The 22,343-nt window shown below is 55.9% G+C and overlaps 1 protein-coding gene across 11 annotated transcripts in view; it reads left to right on the forward strand.

The window, feature by feature from the left end:
- The window catches only part of LOC131663128 (cell adhesion molecule Dscam2-like), a 62,476-nt gene that overhangs the window by 33,148 nt on the left and 6,985 nt on the right, over positions 1-22,343 (forward strand). For 8 of the 11 annotated variants that reach the window (XM_058933246.1, XM_058933254.1, XM_058933248.1 and 5 more), the window contains exons 3-14: positions 3,758-4,078; positions 4,158-4,319; positions 10,017-10,166; positions 14,893-15,221; positions 15,962-16,211; positions 17,172-17,316; positions 17,374-17,636; positions 18,218-18,379; positions 18,796-19,086; positions 19,900-20,208; positions 21,445-21,750; positions 22,008-22,307. In XM_058933246.1, coding sequence (XP_058789229.1) covers positions 3,758-4,078; positions 4,158-4,319; positions 10,017-10,166; positions 14,893-15,221; positions 15,962-16,211; positions 17,172-17,316; positions 17,374-17,636; positions 18,218-18,379; positions 18,796-19,086; positions 19,900-20,208; positions 21,445-21,750; positions 22,008-22,307 — 2,988 coding nt within the window. The remainder of the gene's footprint in view (positions 1-3,757; positions 4,079-4,157; positions 4,320-10,016; positions 10,167-14,892; positions 15,222-15,961; positions 16,212-17,171; positions 17,317-17,373; positions 17,637-18,217; positions 18,380-18,795; positions 19,087-19,899; positions 20,209-21,444; positions 21,751-22,007; positions 22,308-22,343) is intronic. The other 3 variants (XM_058933253.1, XM_058933255.1, XM_058933256.1) reach the window with 2 other exon arrangements.

Here is a 22,343-nt window from a genome sequence, read left to right on the forward strand (position 1 = left end):
GCGAGAGACTAAGCGGCAATCTAGTATCGCGGAAAAAAGAGAAAGGAAAAAAAAAAACTTGAATTCGAATTTCGCCTTGAACTTTCCGGACTTTCTCGCAAGCGCTGAGCTCCGGTTGCGTCGGCTTTTCAAACTAGATTAGACGAAGTTCCGTCGACTTTATTCACTTTTGATCTGCTGAAAAATTCATTCTCGTTTACACCGGCAAACAACTAATCCGATTCTGCTTGTTAACCAACAGAGCTTGTTTGCCATCGTTATTATTTCGATCGAGCGGAATGATAGTTTATTTACGCAAGTATTCGCCCTTGAAAGTGCAATCTGGCGTCGGGATAAACGGAGGAACGGCGCGGTCTGATTTGAGCGCAAAGTCAATCGGGAATTCAATTATAATCAGAAAAAGAGCTGGGCGTCGGAGGTGCGCTCGGCAAGACAAACATTCGCGGAAAGGATGGCGGGGCAATTGGGCCTTTGCAGCCCGTCGCAGCGTGACGGGGTATTACCGATGTAAATTGTTTGCAAACTAAGCGGCGTCACGGTCTCGCTGGCTTGCCAGACCCACGCAGCTTCTCGCCAGCCTGGCGACTGGCGCATTAATCGCGGAGATTAACCGTGGGTATGTTCACGAGAGAGGGACTAGGAACGCAAGTTACACAGCGCGGCATAGCAGAGCCGGGGGTGCCCCGAAAGGCAAAGCCGAGGAAAGTAGAGATGCCGGCATCTCTTGTTGGCGCTTAACCCCGGCGTCAGCCTTGCTCGCGAACCGGCCAAAGGAGAGGCACGCGCGCGCATTTCCGCGGAGACCTTCAGCTCGCTGGCGCTGCTCCGTTAGGGCGTGGATTCCCCTCGCTCGGTCGATCGGATCGCGGGCCCCGTCGAGGGAGGCGCACGGCTACGGCGGTTCCATGCCCCAAACGCTGCGATTTCGATGGGCCCCGCGCTCCCGCCAAGCCAAACACCCGATCGAACTAGGCGTTTATTGCGAAGGCCGGCGTTGAGCAGCACCGCGACGGCGCGTTCGCTCTAAAAGTCCATGTTCATCGGCGTGCGCGCGGCGACGTTTTAATTTGCACCTACGATCGCTATAATCCGTCAGCGTCACTGGTTTTTTATCAGCCGGGCTGCGTTCGAATGTACAGTAAAGGCAAAATCGATCCGCGCTCGATGTTCGCCAGCAGCGCAGTAGCCTGTTAATCCAATTTGAAGTATCGAGCGGGAGAGGGAGAGAGAACGAGAGAGAAAGGAAGGGGGGGGGGGGGGGTGAGAGCGCAGGAGGTAGATTGATCAAGTAGGTATAGCAGGAACGAAGACGAATGGAAAGTTGGCGAGGTCAATTGTCGCCGGCGAACACTTTATCGCCGAAGACGACGACAAAGCTTGTCTCGGGTCGATGCCTTCGCCGGCGGCGCATGGAATTGTCAGGCACGCAGCGGCAACAGCAGCGGCAGAGGCGGCGACGGGGGGATTAAGCCACGAAGGAATGCGACGAGTTCTCCTTTATCTCATCATCCCGGCGGTGCTGCTGGTGGCGGCGGTGCTGGCATCTCTCGCGGGACGACGCGCAGACATTTTCTCCGTTTTGCGATTCGATTTCCGCCGATATTGCTTTGGCCTCAGAAATGTTCCATTCGCCTCCGGAGAGCTAGATATTCTCCCTCTCTCTCTCCCTCTCAATTTACCGCGCACTAATATCGGTTATTGGTTCTCCTTTTGTGCGTGCGCGGATAATTCGCGGCGGGCTCGCGCGCCGATCGATTGCCAGCTTCCGTCGGCGTTACGTTAACGTCGCGCCAAAACAAGGCTCGAAGAACCGAGCGAAACAGCGAAAAACAGCCGGCGAACGGCGAGCCCCGCTATTGAAAATCGATCGGCGAGAACGCGCGAGAATTATATGGGCGACGCCGCACTAATGCGACTGGAGCTTTGCCCCCCCCCCCCCCCCCCCCCCCCCCGCCGCGCAATTACGCAACTGGAATTGACCTGGCGCTCGGCCGTTAATTAAATCGATGCGAGGGAAGGCGAGCCGACACCGGGGCACAGCCCGCGGGATAGCGACTTTGTGCCCGATCAGCCGGTCCTGGGCGGGCGCGAGTGGCGCTCACAGTGCTAGCCCGTGACTCGAGCGAGGCCTCCGATTAATTGCGCGCGGGCATTATCGTCGGCCGCCAGCGCGACGTCGCCCGGCAGTCGGAATTAGTGGCGCACGCAGCCACGGCCAGCGCCATTGTTCCCCGCCAGCTCGCGACCGCCGGGCGATAAGGCCGCTCTCGGGCCGTCCCTTTTACCTCCTCTCTCGCGTTCGACTCCCGAGCGACCGAGATACGGATTTTATTAGCACCACCTGCGGCCCCATTGTTTCGCGCGAACTTGCTATCGCCGCGGCGAAAGTTGCCGAGTAGTGCGCGCCGCCGTGGCCGGAGTCCGCATGCGGCGCGCTCCCGCAAACGTCCTTATCCTCGCCGCGTGCGCTTTAATGAGAACGCCAGGGGCAGGTCGTGCCCCGTTATCTGCGCGCGAGCCGCGGGCAACGCGTCGTTTTCGCGGCCAGGAGAGGAATAGCCGGCGTCATTGGCCCGTCTGGGCGTGGCGTGGCGCTTCTCGTCCGCGGCCGATCGTCGCGGCCGTGGAAAGGCAGAGTCGCGCGCGCCAGCGCGGAAAAACGCGGCGGCCACGCGCCGCGAGCAGGTGGTGCTGCTCGGATCCGCCCGCGCGCGCTTCTTATCGCTTCATGCATTATGCACCGGCGCACTCGTCGCTGCCGCGGCGTTGCACCGCGCGCGCCCAGCAATCCTGCACGCTCGCGCACACGCCGGCGGACTCTCATTTTTCCAGGGTAACGCCATGTTTATTCGGCGAGCTACAGCTGCACCCGTCGGCTCGCTCGTGATACATGCGATGCGCGTTTTATGCTCCAGCTGCCGCGGCGGCTGCTCTTTCTCTCCCCCCGCCCGCCGAAAAATGCTGCGAGAGCGAATACCCCTGGCGCATAAATGGCACATAAAGCGTCGTTGCGCCCCAGCTTACGCTCGAACTCGCGAGAAGACTGACGTTTCAACTGTCCGCGGGCGGCGGAAGCTCGGTTGATCGATAAATCGCAGCCGCAGGCTCGAGTCGCGAAATTGGAAAAATCGCGCGCGCAGGGAGAGAAGGTCGCCTCGCTCGGCGGCCCGTCCATCCGCGGGAGTACCGCGTCCCTGCATTTTTCCGTTCGACGCGCTCGGCCGACAAAGAGCAGCGCGCGGCTCCGGCAAATTGGTGGCCGATCGAGGGGAGGAAGGCAGGGAAGGAGGGAGGGTCCGGCGCGCGGCAGTGGCAGCAGCAGCAGCAGCGGCAGTAACAGCAGCAGCTAGACACTTGTCGTGGAAGAGGAGAGCCCGGCGACGCGCGCTCGTAAAACCGCAAATGCGATTCCGCCTCCGCGTCGTCGTCGTCGTCCTCCCCCTCCCTGCCGCGGGCGCCGCTGCTGGTGCGAGTGCCGCAGACAGATAGCGCCGGAAATAAAGCTCGAGACTAGTTGGGCCATTTGAATAATCCCGCGAATCGATGTCTGCGCTCGCTGCTGCGTCGGATTTCTTTTTGCCTCGACGCCGCTGCCGTTCGCTGAATGTTAACGAGGCTCTTTAGCGGAACGGCGGCGGCGGCGGAGAGGCGGGCAGCCGACGAAAGCTCTCGCGGCTGTTCTTTGACGAGCGAACGTCGGCGCGCGAGCCTTGCCTGGACGTTGTTGGTAAACGTGCGGCTGCTGTGCCTGTTGCAGGACGAGGAGTGGTGCTGGACAGCCAGGGCCCGGTGCTGACGTCGGAGCCGCGGAGCTCGGTGGAGTTCTCCAACGACACCGGGGCGATGGTGCACTGCTCGGCCAGCGGCAGTCCGATGCCGCGCATCGACTGGCTGATGGGCGACGGCTCACCGGTGCTGCCCATCCCCAACATACGCGAGATGCTCGTCAACGGGTCCATGTACTTCGTGCCGTTCGGCGCCGAAAACTACCGGCACGACGTGCACTCGGCCGTCTACAGGTGCCAGGCCTCCAACAGCGTGGGACGAGCTCTCGGCCGCGAGGTCGCCGTCAAAGCAGGTCAGTCCCTAGCCACAGAGCGCGTCGCTCGGCGACGACCCGAGCTGCGACGACGCGACGAGCTGCCGATATGTTGCAGTTGTGCGGCAGAAGTACGAGGTGCAGGTGCGCGACGCCTACGTGCTCTCCGGCAACACGGGAGTGCTCCGCTGCGAGATCCCGGCCTTCGTCAAGGAGTACGTCTCGGTGACGTCCTGGGTGCAGGACTCGGCCTACAACATCTACCCGACCCCGGACAGCGGTAAGCACGATGGCCGCCTCTCTCGGAGCCGACGGAGACCGCAATGCGAATTGCACTTGTCATCGGGGCGAGGCCGCCGCGCTCCATTCTATTCGAGCTCGTGCGCCGCGTATGTGCGCTCGGCAGCTTTGTCTCCGGTCCCCTTTGTCCGCCGCTATGCTGGCCGCCGGCTGTGGGCGCGACTCCAGCTGCGGGGCTCTCGATAAGTCACTCCTTCGTCGCGTCGTCGGCCGCGTTCCCCGCTGGAATCTGTTCGATCGCGCACCCGTCGGCGTCGTCACGACTCCTCGCGAGGGGCCACGGTGGACAAACTCCGACCACCACGTAGTCGTGCGCTGTACGTGCGATTTCATTGTATTTTACTGTTCGAGGGGCCAGAGTGCCGTTCCGTGTATCGCGCCGCGGCAGGATGATATATGGCGCTGAAATTTTAAATGCACAGCGGAGATTGACATTACGCTCCGATGTTTTAACGGCGGCGGCGCGCGAATGCGGCGACTACTGCGATAAACGATCGTCATCATCGTTACTCCATCGGTTATTCCATCGGGCTGGCTGTCGCGTTCCGCCGAGGTGAAAACGAAAGCCTATCCGGGACGACGTCGCGCGTTATCCAATTTTTGTAATGCGCCGCGCTGATCGAGTTCCTCGCTCGCGCGGGCGTAGTTAATGCTCGCGCGTCATTAATCAACGATTAAACAGTAATGGGAGCAATTAAGCTCGAATGCGTTTTCGGAACGGCGGCGGCTGCGGCGGCACGACGACGCGGACGCGGTCGACGACGCGATTACGCCGGAGACAAATGGCCGGCGAGCCGACTTGTATTTCATAATTATCGACGCACTCTTCGGTCATTTTCATCATAGTCGCGTTAGTCGCGTCGTGCGAAATTGGAAGGAAAAAGCCACGCGACCGGGGTAATCAATCAGCCCCTCGCCCCCGCCGCCGCGGCAATAACCACGAGCGTTTTCAATTATCCGAATCAATACACGGCCTGAAAAGCGAAGGGGAGGGTAGAGAGAGAGAGAGAGAGAGAGAGAGAGAAAGCGAGCCACGCTGGAAAAGACGCTTACGTCGACTAAACAGTAGGAACAATGTTGGCGGCTGCAGAGAGAGATGCTGGTGCTGCACGTACGGTCTGGCGCACTGGTCGATAAATTAAAAATTCATCGTCGGAAATAAAAGTCAAAACGCTGAGTAAGACAACATACGGAGCGAGCGTCGCTATAGACCGGCGGCAGGCGAGCAGGGATATTCTCCGCGCACAGTCGGACGCTCGGCAGAGTCGCGCTCGTTCGCGCGGAAAATAGATAGGAAAGCTCGGCGGAATCGATAAGCGTTTTCTTTCGACGTAATGCGCGGCAAAGTCGCGCAGACAGCCACCGCCGCAATTTCATACGAGATTTCACTTGCAATTAGATTCCGAGTCGCGAATCCGTCTGTCGACTGGCTAATGAAGATCGATAGCGCTCTCTTCTCCGTGGTTCGGCTGCGGTACTTGTTATTCCGAGGATCCCTGCCTGCCGCCGCCGCCGCCGCCGCCGCCGCCCCCTCCCGGCTGCCGCGAAGCGATCTAAATAAAGAAACAATACCGCCGCGAGGGAAGCTCGACGAGACTGCGCCACCGAGCCGAAGAAGAGGCTTAGCTGCGGCCTCGTTGGCCTGTGCTATTGAAATCATTTCAAAGCTCATTTACCGCGGCTTCTCTCTCCCTCTCTCTCTCTCTCTCTCCCTACTCCCCTTCTTTTCTTGCTTTCTTTCCAAAGAGCCTCGGATAGCCGCTATTGCTCTGGCTATTATTTACTTCGCTTCCTCCTCGTGCTGCCAAAGTCGACTGACAAGCCCCCCGCGCGAGTACTAATTGCACCCGATGCACGTTCCCTTGTCTGCCGACTGCTCTTCGAATTTCATTTGAAAATCACTCGTAGTTATGTCTCTTTAAAAGAAACCGGAGAAGAAGAAGAAAAAAAGAAAAAAGAAAAAAGAAAAAAGAAAAACGAGGCCATGCAGGCACAATGCGCGCGAGTGTGCGGCAAGTAGCGTGGAGCACAGAGGCGAAACAGCGCATGAAACTCGTCCGCAGCCGTACGCGAGACAAAAGCGCGCGAGAGACCTGCAGCCGCGGCAGCTCATTCGTGCCGACAAGCATGCGCACCGGGACAGGCTGCGATTGCGGACCCGTCTCGCGCGCGAGGCGGCATGGAAGGCGATCCCGCGCCACGAAAAATGCCGCGCCGCTCGAAGGGGAAAGAAAGCGAAGCCGGAAACTGTTGCGCTCGGCGACAATGCTGGCAGATTTCCGGCTTAGCGCGCGCGCGCCGAAAAGATAGAGGAGCTGCATAAATCCTCCCCCCGAATGAATTTATGTAATAGCGGTGTGCGAAGCGACCATAAATCAGAGACAGCCTCTGCTCGCCGTCCTCGTTTTTCCCCTCCCGATCCTCGGGTCCACGCGACTCCAGTCATTTCGGCTTTCTAACGAGTTAGCCGTCGGTACTCGGGCGCGACTGGACTCGCATGATAATTTCAATTTTATTTTGCCGGAAAGGGACTTTCAAAGTGGAATCCCTCACGCTGAGCCGAGAGCAATGGTTTTAGGTCTGTCCCCTTCTCCGTCGCTAAGGAGGCCAGGATTATAAGTTGGAATGAGCGAGAATTTCCCCGTTCGTTTTTTCCTTGCTAGTTCGCTTCCTTCCTCATGGCTCGCGATGGGTCTTAAAGGCTCGCCGACGTTCAATTAAAATTCTCGGCAGTCGTGTCGCCGAATTTCTCGCCGTGACTCGGGGGGCGATGACGCATCCGCCCGCGAGCCATCAGTATGCATGCAGAGGCCAGATTGGTATTCAAGTAGAGTAGCTCGAACATAGTCAGACGCGGATCCGCGAATTAACATATTGATGAATCGACGCGCGGTCGAATCCGATTTTGATCGGGCGTTAAAACCAACTTGTACGGGCAACGGGGCGCGGCCATGAATCGGCCATGAATCGCGACAAGTTTTTACGGCGGGAGGGGGCCAGGGAGACGAAATCCAGCCGAGAGGAGCATGACAGATCGCGGAGCGAGGCCGCGGCGACGGAGCGGATATTTCGGTCGTCGCCGCCATGGATGAGTATTTTTCTTCGGGCGCGCGAGAGCGAGGCCCCGATACTTCGGCGGCGCTGAAAACTGCTAACGCGATCATCTCTCGGCCGAGCCCGCGGTGCATTTGTCAGAACTTTAATTTATTACGTGCGTAAAATCCCGAGTGCGCGTGCCAAGCGCGAGAGTTGGCTCCTTTGAGGGGCCGGGGCAAAGAAAAAGTTTATTACCCTTCGCGAATACAGCCCAAGTTTTTAGCATAAAGCCACGCGCGCCCAAACTTTGCGCATATTTTTTCATATCTCGCGTCGCCGCGTGTACACCCGAGACAGATGCGCTTTTTGCGTGTTCGCAACAACTCCCGGGAGGCTCCGCTCTCCACCTTAATGCCTCGATACACCCTTCGCTTCTCTCCCGCCGCGCCACGTCCTCGCGATCGCGTTTAGATGAGACGGCGAGGCAGCGGCTGGCCGGAAACCAATCGGCGCGGACGTGGCGCTCGAGTCAGAAGTGTTACGCGACCCGTACGTACCTCGCGGCAATAAGGGTAATGAAGCCGCGGGTTTGCTCTGTTTTGCGCGTGCGCACGTGTGCGCACAGGCGCGCGTGCCCGCCGATTAAGCTGTCGAACAAAAGCTCGCTCTCGCGCGACTTCGCCCCGCGTATAATTAATTTTATAATTAAAATTTCGCGGCTGCTGGCGCTGCAGCGGCGCTATATTCCGCTGGCTTGCACTCTTTGACGGGCCGGGGAGGTGGCTCGCTTCGAGCTATCAAATTGTTTTATCTGGCCTGCTTACTGTGCCCCTTTGAAGGCTGCTCGAAAAATGGCGCTTTTGTTTGCGCGATTATTATTCGTCAGTCGTGCCACTTTTTCATCCGGCCCCCTGCGCCGGACCGACGAGATAGCCTCGCCGTACGCTTGTTGCAATAAATTTGACTGAACAATCGGACGCTGATATCCGGCTTCGAGAGGCCGCATAATAAATCAAGCGTGAAGCGAGGAGCCGCGCCACACTCTCCGGAGGAGCTTGATAAAATCACCGTAGCCGGGAGAGTTCGGCGTTTCCCGGCGAAATAACGCGCGCGGCCTCCTTTCTCCGTAAAACCCAACAAACGGCTCGTGTTGGCTTGCCCTCGGCCAGCGTCCCAAAAATCACAGTCGAAAATTCCCTCGGAGGAGAAAAAGGAGGGAAAAAACGCAGAGCGACCCTGCGCCCGACCGAACGGGAGCAGATATTTCCGGCCGCGATAAATCGGCTTTTAAGGGCCTCCACAGGTCCTCGCGGAAAGCCCGAGGCTCACAACTGATCGTTCCATTATACCGCGAGCTCGCCCTCGTTCTCGCCCCCCCTCCCCACCCCCTCTGTCCATCGTCTTTTCCCGTATTCGCGTATTTTTATCAACTAGATTTACATATTGTCCAGAGTAGCTTTCGAGTGGCAATTCCGCCTTTTAATTAAGCATACGCCGCCCGCGAACGGCACGATTTGTTTTATTTTTTTATTCTTTCTTCCTCTTTTTTTTTCCCACTATTTGCCGGAGCCTTTAAAAAAACGCATGTGAAAGCGATAATGCTTTGAAAAGGTTCTCAGCTATCTAGATCGCGTCCATATATTCGTAACAAAAGACCGCTTTGCACTTTGTTTGAGCTACGGTTAGCGTGATTATTTTACAAACAGACCTTTGAAAACGACTGCACCTGTAACTGGTTTTTTCGTTCGCGTGTCTCCCCCCCCCCCCCCCTCTTTCTCTCTCTCTCTCTCTCTCTCTCTCTCTCTCTCTCTCTCTCTCTCTCTCTCTCTATCTATCTGTCTTTTTTTGTTTCTACGTCGGTGGAAATTTAAAAATCGTCGGAATTATTTTTTCGGTGAAAAGTGTCACTTTGTCCGAACGGACGGATGAAATTGCTTTTGTGGAAAAATTGTTCAGTGAAAATTGGGATGATCGCGCAGCTGCGACATCCGCAGTAATCTTTTCAACCTTTCTCTCCAGTCTTCGAATTCAGCAGTTCCACTTTTGAATTCGAAATTGTCGAAATAACACGTGCCGTAGCGCGGGCCCGCGCGTTATTAGATGAGCGTCCGGCCGCGAAGGGAATTGGATCCGCGGGGAATTAAAAAAATATCGAAGGTGCTGAAATTCGCCGAGTTGGACGTCGGGCATTAAAAAGCGAGAGTAGAGACGACCGATCGGGTAGCGGAGAGCGTAGCAGTAGTCGGCGTGATCAGGCCGCGCATAAACAAGACAAAAGGTGGCATATCGCCGGTGGCGTGGCGCCACTAAAGCTGGCGAAAAGAGCGAGTAGTAAAAGCAGTCGTTGCGCGACTAAGAGCAACAATCAAGCCTGGCTTAACAAGCGTGCAGCGCGAATATAATATCTGCACCGCCATCCACGGTGTTTTCGCGGGGCGGCAAAGGGGAGAGAGGGCGAGCGAGCGGGAGACAATGCTCGGTAGTTAGGCGCGTCATTTATGCAAATGGCGTATATATGTATACGCGGCTACGTAGGTGGAGAGAGAGAGCGCGCGAGCGCGGTGGTGCGCGGTGGTGCGCGCGGAGGGAAGACGGCGAATGAGATCTGAGAGCGTTAAACTCGAATCGTCCATTGTTGCAGATGGCAAGTACCACATGCTGCCGACCGGCGAACTTCTGGTGTTCTCGGTAACTTCGGCGGACGCCCACGCCAGCTACCGCTGTCGCACTGTCCATCACGTCACCGGGAGCACAGTCGAAAGTTCCTCCTACGCTCATCTCGTCGTTACTGGTAAGTTGCGTACTCCGACACGGTTAAACTCTTACAAAGCAGTCCATTGGTCCGGAATTTCGCACCAACCGACCAGCGCCACTGTCAACTTGCCGATTCGCTCGAGCTTCGCTGACGTACACCATGGCTAAGCTAACTAAGCGACCCGCTAACTGCCACGTGGTCATTCGTTATATTCTAATTAAGACGTAACTTCACCTTGATTGAATCGAAGCTTCACATCTGTCTTCCACTTGATCCGACATACCCTGCAGGTGCATTGGTCATCGTTGCCTACTGTCGGACGAAACCTCGGACAAGTGCAATTAATCAACAGTTCAAATAGACGAGGTTTCACTTGAACTCGCCACTTTGTTTCAACCTCGACATAATGCATATATACGTTGCTTTGCTTGGGCTACTCAACCGGCAAAGCACTCGAGTTATATAATCTAATTAAATCGAAGAGAATATTAAACAAGGTTACGGGATAAAACTCGCGGCACAATGAAAATACATTTGTCAGCCGTACGACGCGACTATGCACAACAGGCGCTCGCGCGCTATTCGCAAGACGCCTGCTTGCGGAAATGAAGACGAATGCGAGAAACCGAGTTGCGATTAATGAGGCAGCCGTGCGTGCGCCAGAGAGACTTGAAAATGTGGCTTTGCTCCCGAGCGAGCAATTATTATGCGCGAGCTAACCGTATTTTCGCGTGCGCGCCCCCCATCCCTGTGCCCGCGTCGCGCTAACTTTCCCGTCGAGCGAATTACTAGTGTTTCAGCGCGGCTAAACCAGTTACTTTGTTTCGGCTACTGCGATTTCGGCTATTGCCAAATTTACTTACGCGCGCCACCTTCGCGCGGCTTTCCTGTCGCCGCAGTTATTCTCGGTAAAGGGGGCTACTGGCGATGCGCTGGCGTACACTCGAACGGGATCGGCTCTGGCTCGCAGTGCCGAGAATCGCCGCGGCGCCGACGCAGGGCAAGAGGCAGCTCGTTAAACTCGCTGGAAACAGCGCTCTGGGCTTTCTTGACTCGTTAACCGAAGGCCAATCAGTAGCCCGCCGCGCTTTCCCGAAGACAACTTTCCCGAAGGATCGCGAAAGTTGGTACCGTCGGTCGGACGCGACTAACTGCAGCGAAGCGCGAACGAGCGGCCGCCGGCGAGAACCCCGGGTGGCAGCTGTTTATAGAGATCGGCCACGGCTGTGCAAAACGACGCCCGAAAGGCCTGTAATGTGCCGGCTTGTAACGAACGCCGATTAAACGCCACGAGCACGCGACGCGCGCTTATAAACGGGGCGCGCGCTCGCCCGTCGTTCAACTCTGCGGCTTATCCGCGCTACGCGCGCGGCCTCTTGGCCAGACATTAATGTCTGCTCGCGCCTCGCCCCGTCGTTCGATATTCAATCGCTGGTTCCGCGCGACGCACCGTAAAGTCCCCTTTATCGTTACGAATGGCAACGGTGAATTAAAGCCACTTGGCCGAATGATAAATTTTCCACGGCGGCAAACTGCAGCGGTTTAAATCCAGCGGTATCGCTTGGCGCTGCATCCAAACGGCAGCGCGCCCCGGCTACTTTGCGAATATTTACTCAAGTTGGATTCGTTCGTACACCGATTTCGATTAGATACACGTGAGTCACGCTGCACCAAAATTCTTCTCAGTTCTCTCTCTCTCTCTCGCCTTGTTGACACTGCACGCGTGTATGTATCGATCGACTGTATACACAAATGCGCAATGCACCAGGTGCAGGGCGCTGCGAGCAATTTGGTTGAGCAGCAACTGTATTGCGAATATGCGGTTGTGCTTCCAGGCCGCCCATATGTCCAATTGGACGCCACGCGCTGATGGAAAATTAATCAGTTTTCTAGTTGCCGCACCTATGCGCACGGGCGAACAACCTAATTAATTTGCGGGCCGGGCCCGTTTCATCGGCTGCCAGACGCCAACTTTTAAATATCGATATAATTGTGTTATTGTCGTGCCGTTAGATTTTATCTCCTGCTGGGAATTTGCATTCCCGATTATTCAGCCGAGGACGAGGAAGAGAAAGAGATAGATAGATAGATAGAAGATCCTTTATAAAAAAGTAAAAATACACTCTTTAACAATACATATCACAAAATTTTGTCAAAGACCTATCGCAAGATTATTACGAATATGAATAAATAAAGTATTGTATAGATTTTCTCAGTCAGTAAAAAATAATTAAAAGTTATGAAAACATGTGAAATAGATAAATAGAGAAAATCAAGTCTAGAAACTTCATCACAGTTTAACAAGACTAGTACAATTTATTTTATTTTATAAGATGTAAGAAAAAAAGAAAATCAATGAAAACGAGCCATTCTCGCGGGATAGTCAAGAAAGTATCTACGCGCACCATTGCCGAAGGCAGCAAGAGACGGCGAATTTCGTAGCGAGGATGGGAGGGAATTCTATAGGCGAGTAAGGATCTAGATCCAGTCTTAGTTCTCACCTTGAGAATGTTGACCAGTGAAACCGGGTCTGCGAGCAGAGAAAATCTCAGCTAAATACTTGGATTCCCTCGTACGTGTAATTTTGTTCACAAGCAGGGCAATAAAACAGCTCCTGCGAGAATCAACGTGGAGCCAACCCAGTTGCTTCCGGTATGGGGTGATGTGCTCGTCTCTCCTAACACCAAAAAATTTACCGAGTACAGATGTTACTTAGTCTCCATCAATCCTCTACGCAACGTCAGTGCGGTATAAGGTCTAATAAAACGCAAACTATACAGCGCCTTACTGACCTTTTCTCTGACCTTGTCAATCTGCCGTCTCCATGTTAATTTACTATCCAGCGTGACACCAAGCCTGACAACCTCGTCACTAAAGGCAACGAAGACTCTATCCCGCAGCTCAACGCCTGGCAACCCCATACCTTTGATGGTATTGATGTTTCTTTGGAAGCCACAAATAATTGCCTTTGTTTTGTTGGTATTGAGACACAGACCAGAGCCCATCGTCCACTCGACCACAATCCGTGCCATTATGGACAGCTCGCAATGTTCTCTCGCAAGTCGTCTGCAGTATTATACAGATAAATCTGCAGGTCATCGGCATAAAACATGTATCTGACGTCTTGCAAGTTATTGATATATAAATGAAATAGTAGAGGTTCTAGAGTGGAACAGAGTGAGAGAGAGAGAGAGAGAGAAGGCAGACATAGAACGCGGCACAGTTTGCCTGCAACCGTGGCCAAGTTCAATCGGACATTCCGGCTTGCACTGGCGATCGCAAAATATAACTGAATTTTCGAGGACTCTCCGCGCGGATCGTTCGAAAGATGAATAATTCAAGGCGCGCGGCAATGTAAATGCGCGTCGATTGAAAGGAGGCAGCTTGACCGCCACGGCGATAGATCCTCAATTACGGCGAAATATCAAATTGGCCGAGCGCCTCGGCCATTAGTATTCGAAAAGAACAATACGTTGGCCGAGGGGGGAAGAAGAGAAACGAAGGGATCGAAGTAGCGTCGCCACGGACAATACTCTCGGGCCGAACAATGGTCTCGCCGGGCGGCGCACGGACGCGACCCATCAAGGAAACTCCGCAGGAGAAGTGGGAAAGAAGCGGCTAGCGCCACTTAATCGCGCGGTCATTAATTTTTATTGGACATCTATTATCATTTAGCCGCGTGAATCGAAGAAGCGAGAAAGGGGTCGCGCGCCGTGAAATATCCATCAACAAGCCGTCAGCCGGCGAGGCGCGAGCGCGAGGGGAGCAGCGCGGGCTTAAAAGTAATAAAGCCGGGGCGAGCGCAGAAAAGAAGTGGCCTCGGGGCGCCGGGGCAGAAAAAAGCAGGCGGCCGAAGACACGACGAGGCTGCGACGGCTCCCATCGCCAGCCACGCAAATGATAACGCTGTGAAAACAACGGCGGACTGATGAACCCTGCGCTTCGTTCCCGGGCCTCCGTTCCCCCGGCGCCTTCGAGATGAGCTACGAAGGCGAGGGCCGAGACGATCGTTAACGTCCTCGGCCCGCGGGCGAGACAAAGCGAATCGAGTTTATCGTCCGGTGAAAAATTTTCCCTTCGATGCCACGAGCGAAGGGCAGCTTCTCCCGGCGGCCAAACCGACCGAGTCTCGCGCCGGGAGGCGACGCAGCGACGCGTTGCACGCTCGTGACATCGGCGGCGCCCGGGATTCTCTCTTCGGATTCCGCGGAGTTCGCCGCCGCCAAATAATTCGTTCGCGCGCGTCGCTGGTGTCGTCGCCGCTGCCAGACTTGGCTTAATTACACGGGGCGCGACTGTTTTCAGCGCGGCCGCGAGAGCCCGAAAACGAATGCAATATGCCGCGACTAACGAGAGCGAAATTCGCAGGCTGAAAGGCCGCGAGCTGTTTTTTCAAAGCGGCGCGGCCTCGGCGCGTTTTCATGTCAAAGCGAGCGACGACTGCGGCTGATGAATAAACACGCGCGGTTATTATTATGGCTGCCTCGTCTTTGGAAAAAGCGGAGAGCGGATTCGCGGTCCCGGCGATGCAGCCGGCGGAGTCAGCGGGGGCGCGGCAACTTAATCAATTTGCGGCGAAGGGATGCGGCGGATTGTTCGATCGAAACGGAGCGGAAATTTCTTGCGTAACGCGATTGGGCTGATCGAAAGTTCGGCCGAGCGGAAGGGCTCGCAAGGGGGGAGCGAACGCCGAGCTGCACTTTTCGGAAAGTGGGGGAGGGGAGCGTGGAGCAGGCAAGTGAGAGATGGGCGACTGTTGCAGAGCACCGCAACCACGTGCCGCCCCGGTTCAACGAGCGCATGATCCCGGCGCCGGTGAAGACGGGCGAGACGATAGTGCTGTCGTGCATCTCGCAGGGGATCCCGCCGCCGACGTACCTGTGGTTCCGGGAGTCGCCGAGCTCGGGGCCCGAGATGATCGTCAGCTCGGAGCGGGTGCACGCGCGCGCCGGCGTGCTGGTGGTGCAGCAGGCGCGGCTCGACGACGCCGGGCGCTACGTGTGCCACGCCAACAACAGCGCCGGCTCCGAGAGGGTCGAGCTCGAGGTCTCCATCATCAGCAGCCTCAGCATCAGACTGGCCCCCGTGCAGGTGAGTTCGCCTCGTGGAGCTCTTCTGGAGCGCCGACCTGGCGGGCGTGAAAGCCAGGTGCGTTCGTTCGCCTTTCTTCGTCTTTCGCTTTTCTTTTCTTCCGATCCTTAAAGGGACAGCAGCCTCGCGATCCACCGGACACCCCCCTCCTCTCTCTTTCCTTTCTCTCTCTGTATTTCGTTCCACGTCATTACGATCACGCGGCTTTTTCCACTACTCCACAAACAGGCCCGTGGCTACAAAAGGTGGTTGGTGGTGCCATTAGAATCAGAATCAGAAAGAGACAGGGACGGCGGGGCCGCGACGGCGAGAGGAAAAAAGCGAGGGGAAAAAGGCGGGCGGATAGCGAGATTGCATCGTCGACGGAAATGAGAGTTTAGAGGCCGTGGCGGCCGGCGAATTAATCGGGTTCGAGTGGGCGCTGATAGAGGAAGCCCAATCAGACTGATGCACGCGCGTGCCCCCTTAATATCCCAGCGCCTGGCTCGCGCGCGAATTCGATTTCTGACCGCGGCATCGAAGCCCCGCTCGCGGTACACGAGCCGGCCAATCGATGCTCCGCGGCCAAGATACCTCAAAGCCATTATTGAAATTCCAGCCGCGGGCCGACTCCGAGGCGCGCGCACGTACGTTTCCGTGCATCGTCCGCCGCGCCGCGCACGTTTTCCGGCCTCCCGCGCGGGGAGCGTCGCGCCGGCTACGTCGACTCGTCGTCGTTCTCATCGGCGCGCCTTTCGCAGAAAACCGTGGACCTGGGCAAAGACGCCGAGTTCCAGTGCGCGGTGGAGGGCCAGCCGACGCCGACGATATCTTGGGCGAAGGACGCGCTGCCGATACGCGAGGGCAGCTCCGGGCGGACCAAGATGATCGGGCCGTCCGGCAGCGTGCTCCACGTGTCCTCCATCACCCGCGACGACAAGGGTATGTACCAGTGCTTCGCCAAGAACGACTACGAGATGGTCCAGGCGACTGCCGAACTGAGGCTTGGAGGTTAGTAACTGTCAGATTGATTTACTAGCGCTGGGTCGACCGAGCGCCGCGCTGCCCGTATAGTCGAAAGTCAATTTGGGCTGAACGCTGGCGCGAGCCCGCGCGCTCGGATAATCGAATGATTAAGCGGGGCCGTGACGACGAGTGACGCGGACCGACGCGTCAGTAGACCGGGCATCGCTCCAATTTTCACGTTCGGACGCACGCAAACTATAACGAGCCGTGACGGATCGCCAGCAACGTAATGACCTCTCGATCGGCCGGAGTTATTATTGCTCGCGAGCATGCCTCGCTCTCGCGCGATATTCCATCGGATTATCCGCGGGAGCGCGTCGGTCCGCGTCGGAGTGACAGCGCGATCGCCGGATGCCCCCGTGCGCTCGCCTATTTTTAATGGTCGCGGCGGAGAAAGAGAACCGGACAACGGATCGAAGGCCGGTCGTCGGCCAATCGATCGGCAAAGAGTGCGATGGCGCAGTGCAGCGGCCAGTGGGCGAGCGGCCTGATTTAGAGCCAGGCAAACTTAGCGCTGCGGTTTATTGTCGGCGGTACAATTTGGGGTTAATTCAGTGCTCCGGACGGCTGACGGGGGGGATGGGGGGGGGGGGGGTGGCTCGGGCCAGGCGAGGGCGTCAAACCACAGATCGATCGTTCCGCGAGCGAGCCGGCCTCCTGTGTACATACGGATGCGCTGGCAGCGGCTCTTGTCATGCAAATGTCGCGCCATGGCTCGGCCACCGCCGTTTCTGCATAATACCGGCCGCGCGTCCCTCCGCTGGAGAGCTCCTCTGGACCACCGGCGGCCATCCAGGCAGCTGCGGGCCCTCGGCCCGGCAGCGAGCGAGGCGCGCGATCCGGCGACGACCGAGCGGGAGGGGGCCGACGAGGCGAGATAATTGACGGCGCGCGGCCCGGCTAACTGCTAACACGCTACACGAGAGCGCCCTCTTACGTATTCAGATGCGGCGCCCCAACTAGTTTACAAGTTCATCGAGCAGACTATACAGCCGGGGCCGTCGGTGTCCCTCAAGTGCATCGCCACGGGTAATCCGACGCCCCACTTCACCTGGACCCTCGACGGCTTCCCGCTGCCACAGAACGACAGGTAGCTGCACACTTTCGCCTTGCTTACGGCGGGTCGCCTACACTCGCATATTCGCAGATTCATGATCGGCCAGTACGTGACCGTGCACGGCGACGTCATATCCCACGTGAACATCACGGCAGTGAGGGTCGAGGACGGAGGCGAGTACAGGTGCTCGGCCGTCAACAGGGTGGCGAAGGTGCATCACGGTGCCAGGCTCAATATCTACGGCCCGCCGCACGTCAGATCTATGGGCAACTACGCGGCTGTCGCCGGCGAGACGACCGTCATCAAGTGCCCTGTCGCTGGCTTTCCCATCTCGTCCATCACCTGGGAGAAGGGTTAGTCTGTCAACAGCCGCCGGCTTATATTTTCTCATTTTCCTAGAAATCCGATTGATCAGTGAATCGCTATTGATCGTCCGCAGTCGAGTTAACGTTCTATTGTACGTTAGCCGTGACTTTCCGTGGGGGGAAAAAAACATGAAACAAAATAAAAATGAGAGGATTCAAAAAAGTTAGTCGACGATAGGATTAGTAGTATAACTGTGTTTAAGCGTTCACCAAATAGTATAACAATATTTTTACGTTTCGTCGGACGCTGCGGTCGTGTGCTCAGTTGCTTTCGTTCGCGGCAAACTTTGAAAATGAAACTCGGCGACATACGAAACGCGTCAAAGCCAGAGCACAAGCCGGGGCTCAATCGAATGAGCAACGTATCGCAAGGGAGAAATTAGCCGACGCATCGATTGCTCGAGAGTCGAGGCGCGCTCGCCCACCCTATCCCAGCCCTAACTTTGGCCCTTTCTCGCGAAAGCGCTTTACGATGTTAAGCGCGAAAGAAAAAAGTTCGGCCGGAGGTGGAAAAGTATGCCGGCTCGTAGCTGTCCGTAATCGAATTCGCCGACTTTTCTCGCTGCCAGACGGTCAAGTTCTACCGACCAGTCGACGGCAAGAGGTATCCAGCAATGGCACTCTCATACTACATCAGGTGGACAGCAACACCGACAAGGGAGCCTACACGTGTACCGCCAGGAACCAGCAGGGCAGATTCGACTCGCAAACTGTTCAAATCGTCGTTAAAGGTGAGCTGACTCGGCTTATTTCCATTGACAAACCGTTCGACGATCGCCTTGCGGCTTGGCCAACCGATGCATTCTCGAACTGGCGCCCACTTTGCTTGAGCAGCACGAAGAAAGTGGGTCGCAGCTGTGAGGATGGATTGGCTTCTGAAAGTTGCATCTATATTCATGAATGTTTTGCAGCAATACAAAAATAATTGCCAGGGAGCAGGCGACGATATAAATAAAGTTATTATTTTCAGGAGCTGATGTCGACTGAACTCTTGTCATATTGCTAGAATAGTAGTGTCGATTGACCCTTTTGTACGGATCCGTCGTTAGTTAGTAACGCCTGACCGAATCCGCAGCACTTTCACTGATTCGCGGCGCGCGGACGCACAAAAGGGTCAGCGTGGAAAATAAGCCTTGCAATTTTTCAGTGCCCCCCAAAATAGAGCCGTTTGCCTTCCCGCAAAACATCCAGGCGGGCGCTCGGGTACACGTGACGTGCGTGGTGAGCGAAGGTGATCCGCCGGTTCACATTGCTTGGTTGAAGGACGGTCGTCCGCTGAAATCCCATTCGGATCTTGGCGTTGCGACGTCCAGCAGCGACGAGTTCGCGCTAGCGCTCAAGATCTCGAGTGCCACGCCCGCGCATAATGGGAACTACACCTGCCTCGCGAAAAATGACGCTGCTGTCGCTTCTCGCACTGCCAGCCTTCTTGTTCATGGTACGACTCTATCCGACCATCTCCGTCGAATTCGAGTATGGGAAACGGAGCTTTGATAAAATTGGCAGGAGAAAGCGATGAATCCGCGCATGCAAAAGCAGTTGCCCTGTACCGCAGGAAACATACGATAAAAGCATAGTCTTTAGTGTTCTCTTTTGCGGGCCGATTAAACGAGGAAAATAAACCATGAACCGCGAACATGGTGGAGCCCCCAAATATTCTCATCGTTGGAAGGAATAAAGAGTGCGGAAAGAAAAAAATTGCGGCTGTAGAAAGTGTTCGGAAAGCCGCAGAATCCACTATAATTAACAAACGCTAACCCTCGTGACTATCGCGAGCTCGCTTGCCCTTTCTCTCTCGCGCGGGTGGTTACACGCGAGCACGCCCTGGTATTAAAAAGACCGTGCGCGTGGCGTGCGCGAGAGAGCACAAAAGCCGAAAACACGACGGTGGGTCGCGAAGAAGAATAGGAGTCCGCGAGAGCGAGGCAATGGAAAACAAATCAAAACGCGTGGCTTTGTTTTTGGCCCGCTCCATGCCTCGTTTCTCCGCGTCACGTGTTGTGCCGACAAGCAAAAAGCGCGCCACGGCCCCCGATGGCCCGAGGCCTCGCCTCGGACGGCAATAATACACAACATCTTTTCCCGCAGTACACACTCACATCACAATATACTACACCACTGACACCAGCGAAGCTTTCTCCACAGTGCCGGCAGCAGCGCAGATCGTCGACGGTGCCTGGGCTTTCCTCTCGCAACGATAACAGTGTCGTGTGTGGCTAAACGAGTGGTTTGTGTGGTTGGTTGAGCGCAGTGCCGCCGCAGATCGCGCCGTTCCCGATAAACAAGGACCTGTCGGAGGGCGTGCGCGCCCAGGTGACATGCGTCATCGAGAAGGGGGACGCGCCCTTCTCCATTGGCTGGTCCAAGGACAACGAGCCGATCCCCAGCGCGGGCCGCTACGGCAGCCAGCAGCTCGCGGGCCTCAGGGTGACGAGCATCGACGCGCACTCCAGCACCATCGTCATCGAGCGGGTGACCGCCAATCACACGGGCAACTACACCTGCCACGCCAAGAACTCGGTCGCCGAGGTGTCGCGCACCGCCGAGCTCGTCGTTCGCGGTACGAGACCAGCCTGATCGAGCGAGCCTCAGCGCCTCTCTCGGCTCGCATTGCTGCTTGCCGCTCGCTTACTTTGCAAGCAGAGCCTTCGACTGCACTTGACGCACCTTTGTTACGCGCGCGCGCGCGGATCCATTGGCCGCATCGGTGATTTGTGATCGTCCAGAGCGCACAGGCACACCGACCACTGGCGGAGCAAACCAGTCCGGCGACCGACGGCACAGCTCTCTCTCTCTCTCTCTCTTACTCAATCTATCTGCTATTCACAAAGCACTCTGCACCCTCACCATGCACCTCACTATATATCTCTTTCTCGCTCGCTTTCACGATCATTACCGGCAACGCATACATAGCTCGCTGCGTGCTCTGTTTATGTGTCTGGCGCCGCCTGCAACTAAAACGCTCGCAGCTTTCATCCATTTCTTTTTTCTTTTTTCTTTTTACTTTTATTCGAGGATTACGGTTCACTCCCCCACCCACCTCCTTCCACTCCCTCCCTCTCCGTATTGTCCCAGCTTTATGCGCAGTCGACTAACCTTTTATTGGATTTGAGCTTTGAGCTTCAAATGAATGACATCTGCGTTCCGACAAAATTGCGATTTATATTTGTTTTTGTTTGATTTTTTCCAACATTGATTCGACTGGAGAGCGCGTGCCCGTGTTTTAATTGCCGGTAATAATTGATGACAGAGCACAACATTCTTTTTGATGCACCACACACGAAATCACTGGCACAATTATTCCACACTCACCTGTTTTGCTCACTGCGTTGTACGAAAATTTGACGAAAAAATAACACGAATATGATACTTATCAGCACAATCACAGTGCACCCGAATCAAAGAAATGTCTGCACAGCACTGATTTATCTGTTTCACGCTATGCGCAAATGGAGGACCGTTTCCCCCCTAAAAAAAGCGCCTTTTATTTTTATTCCTACATCGATCGCCGACAGTGGAAGCATCTAGCACGATCGAAATTGAAAACCCCCATCGGGTTGCACGTTCTCTATACCAATGAACCTTTTGACGCGCCCAAAATGGAAATTACCTCGACGCTCTAAATTGAACAGCATCCCGCGCGACAATTAGTAAAGCCCTAGAGCTTCCACTGTCCCAGCTGCAGACTCGAACGAGATCACTAATGTCAAATCAATTTTTATGCCCATTCGCGAACATTGCCGAACAACCAAAAAAACAAACAAACAAACAACGACTACGACGACGAAACGTGCAGTTCCGCCACGGTGGCTCACCGAACCACAAGACGTGCACGCACCGGAGCTCTCCAGACTGACACTCCACTGCCACGCGGATGGTTTTCCGCCGCCGTCGGTCACGTGGCGCAAGGCCAGTGGAAACAAGCCCGGCGACTACAAGGACATTACGGGTCACGATCACAGCCACGACAGTCCCAGGATACACTCCAACGGTTCGCTTGTGTTCGCTCGAGTTCAGGAGGATCACGAGGGCTTCTACTTGTGCGAGGCTGTCAATGGGATCGGGGCTGGCTTAAGCAAAGTCGTCTATCTCACCGTCAACGGTAAAACTCTGTTGATTGATGTGTCAGTTATTCTTTAGGCGAGATCCTCGCGAATTGAAAACGAGATGCAATGTTGCGTAAGGACTTTGACGAATCCACGCGCGCGAAACCAAGTGGGCTTGGGTCGCCGCCGAGAAACCGGGAAACCTTGAGAGATAATCCTCACTTTAACCTGAGAAGCGCGTATCCTCTGGCGAATTTTCATTGATGCCGAGGGGCGAGGAGCGCGTAAAGTTCTAATAATAAACTGGGCTTAGCTCCGGCGCACTTTACGGCGAAGCACGAGAACCGCACGGCGAGGCTGGGCTCGAACACCTCGTTGCGCTGCGAGGCCAAAGGCGACCAGCCGCTGAAGATAATTTGGCGAAAATCCGGCTCGGCCCTCGAGCCCGCGGTCACCGACTACCGCTACATGGTCAAAGAGGTCAACACGACCGACGGCGTCGCCTCGGTGCTGAGCCTGGTCGGCACCACCCGCGACGACAGCGGCAGGTACATCTGCATCGCCAATAACGCTTACGGACACGACGAGATGACGATACACCTGTACATCCAAGGTAAAGCTCCGGTCATCGAGATCTTGTCCCGAAGTA

Source organism: Phymastichus coffea, unplaced genomic scaffold (genome assembly GCF_024137745.1).
Source record: "Phymastichus coffea isolate CEN01 unplaced genomic scaffold, Cenicafe_Pcof_1.1 PCOF00031, whole genome shotgun sequence".
NCBI classification, from domain to species: domain Eukaryota; kingdom Metazoa; phylum Arthropoda; class Insecta; order Hymenoptera; family Eulophidae; genus Phymastichus; species Phymastichus coffea.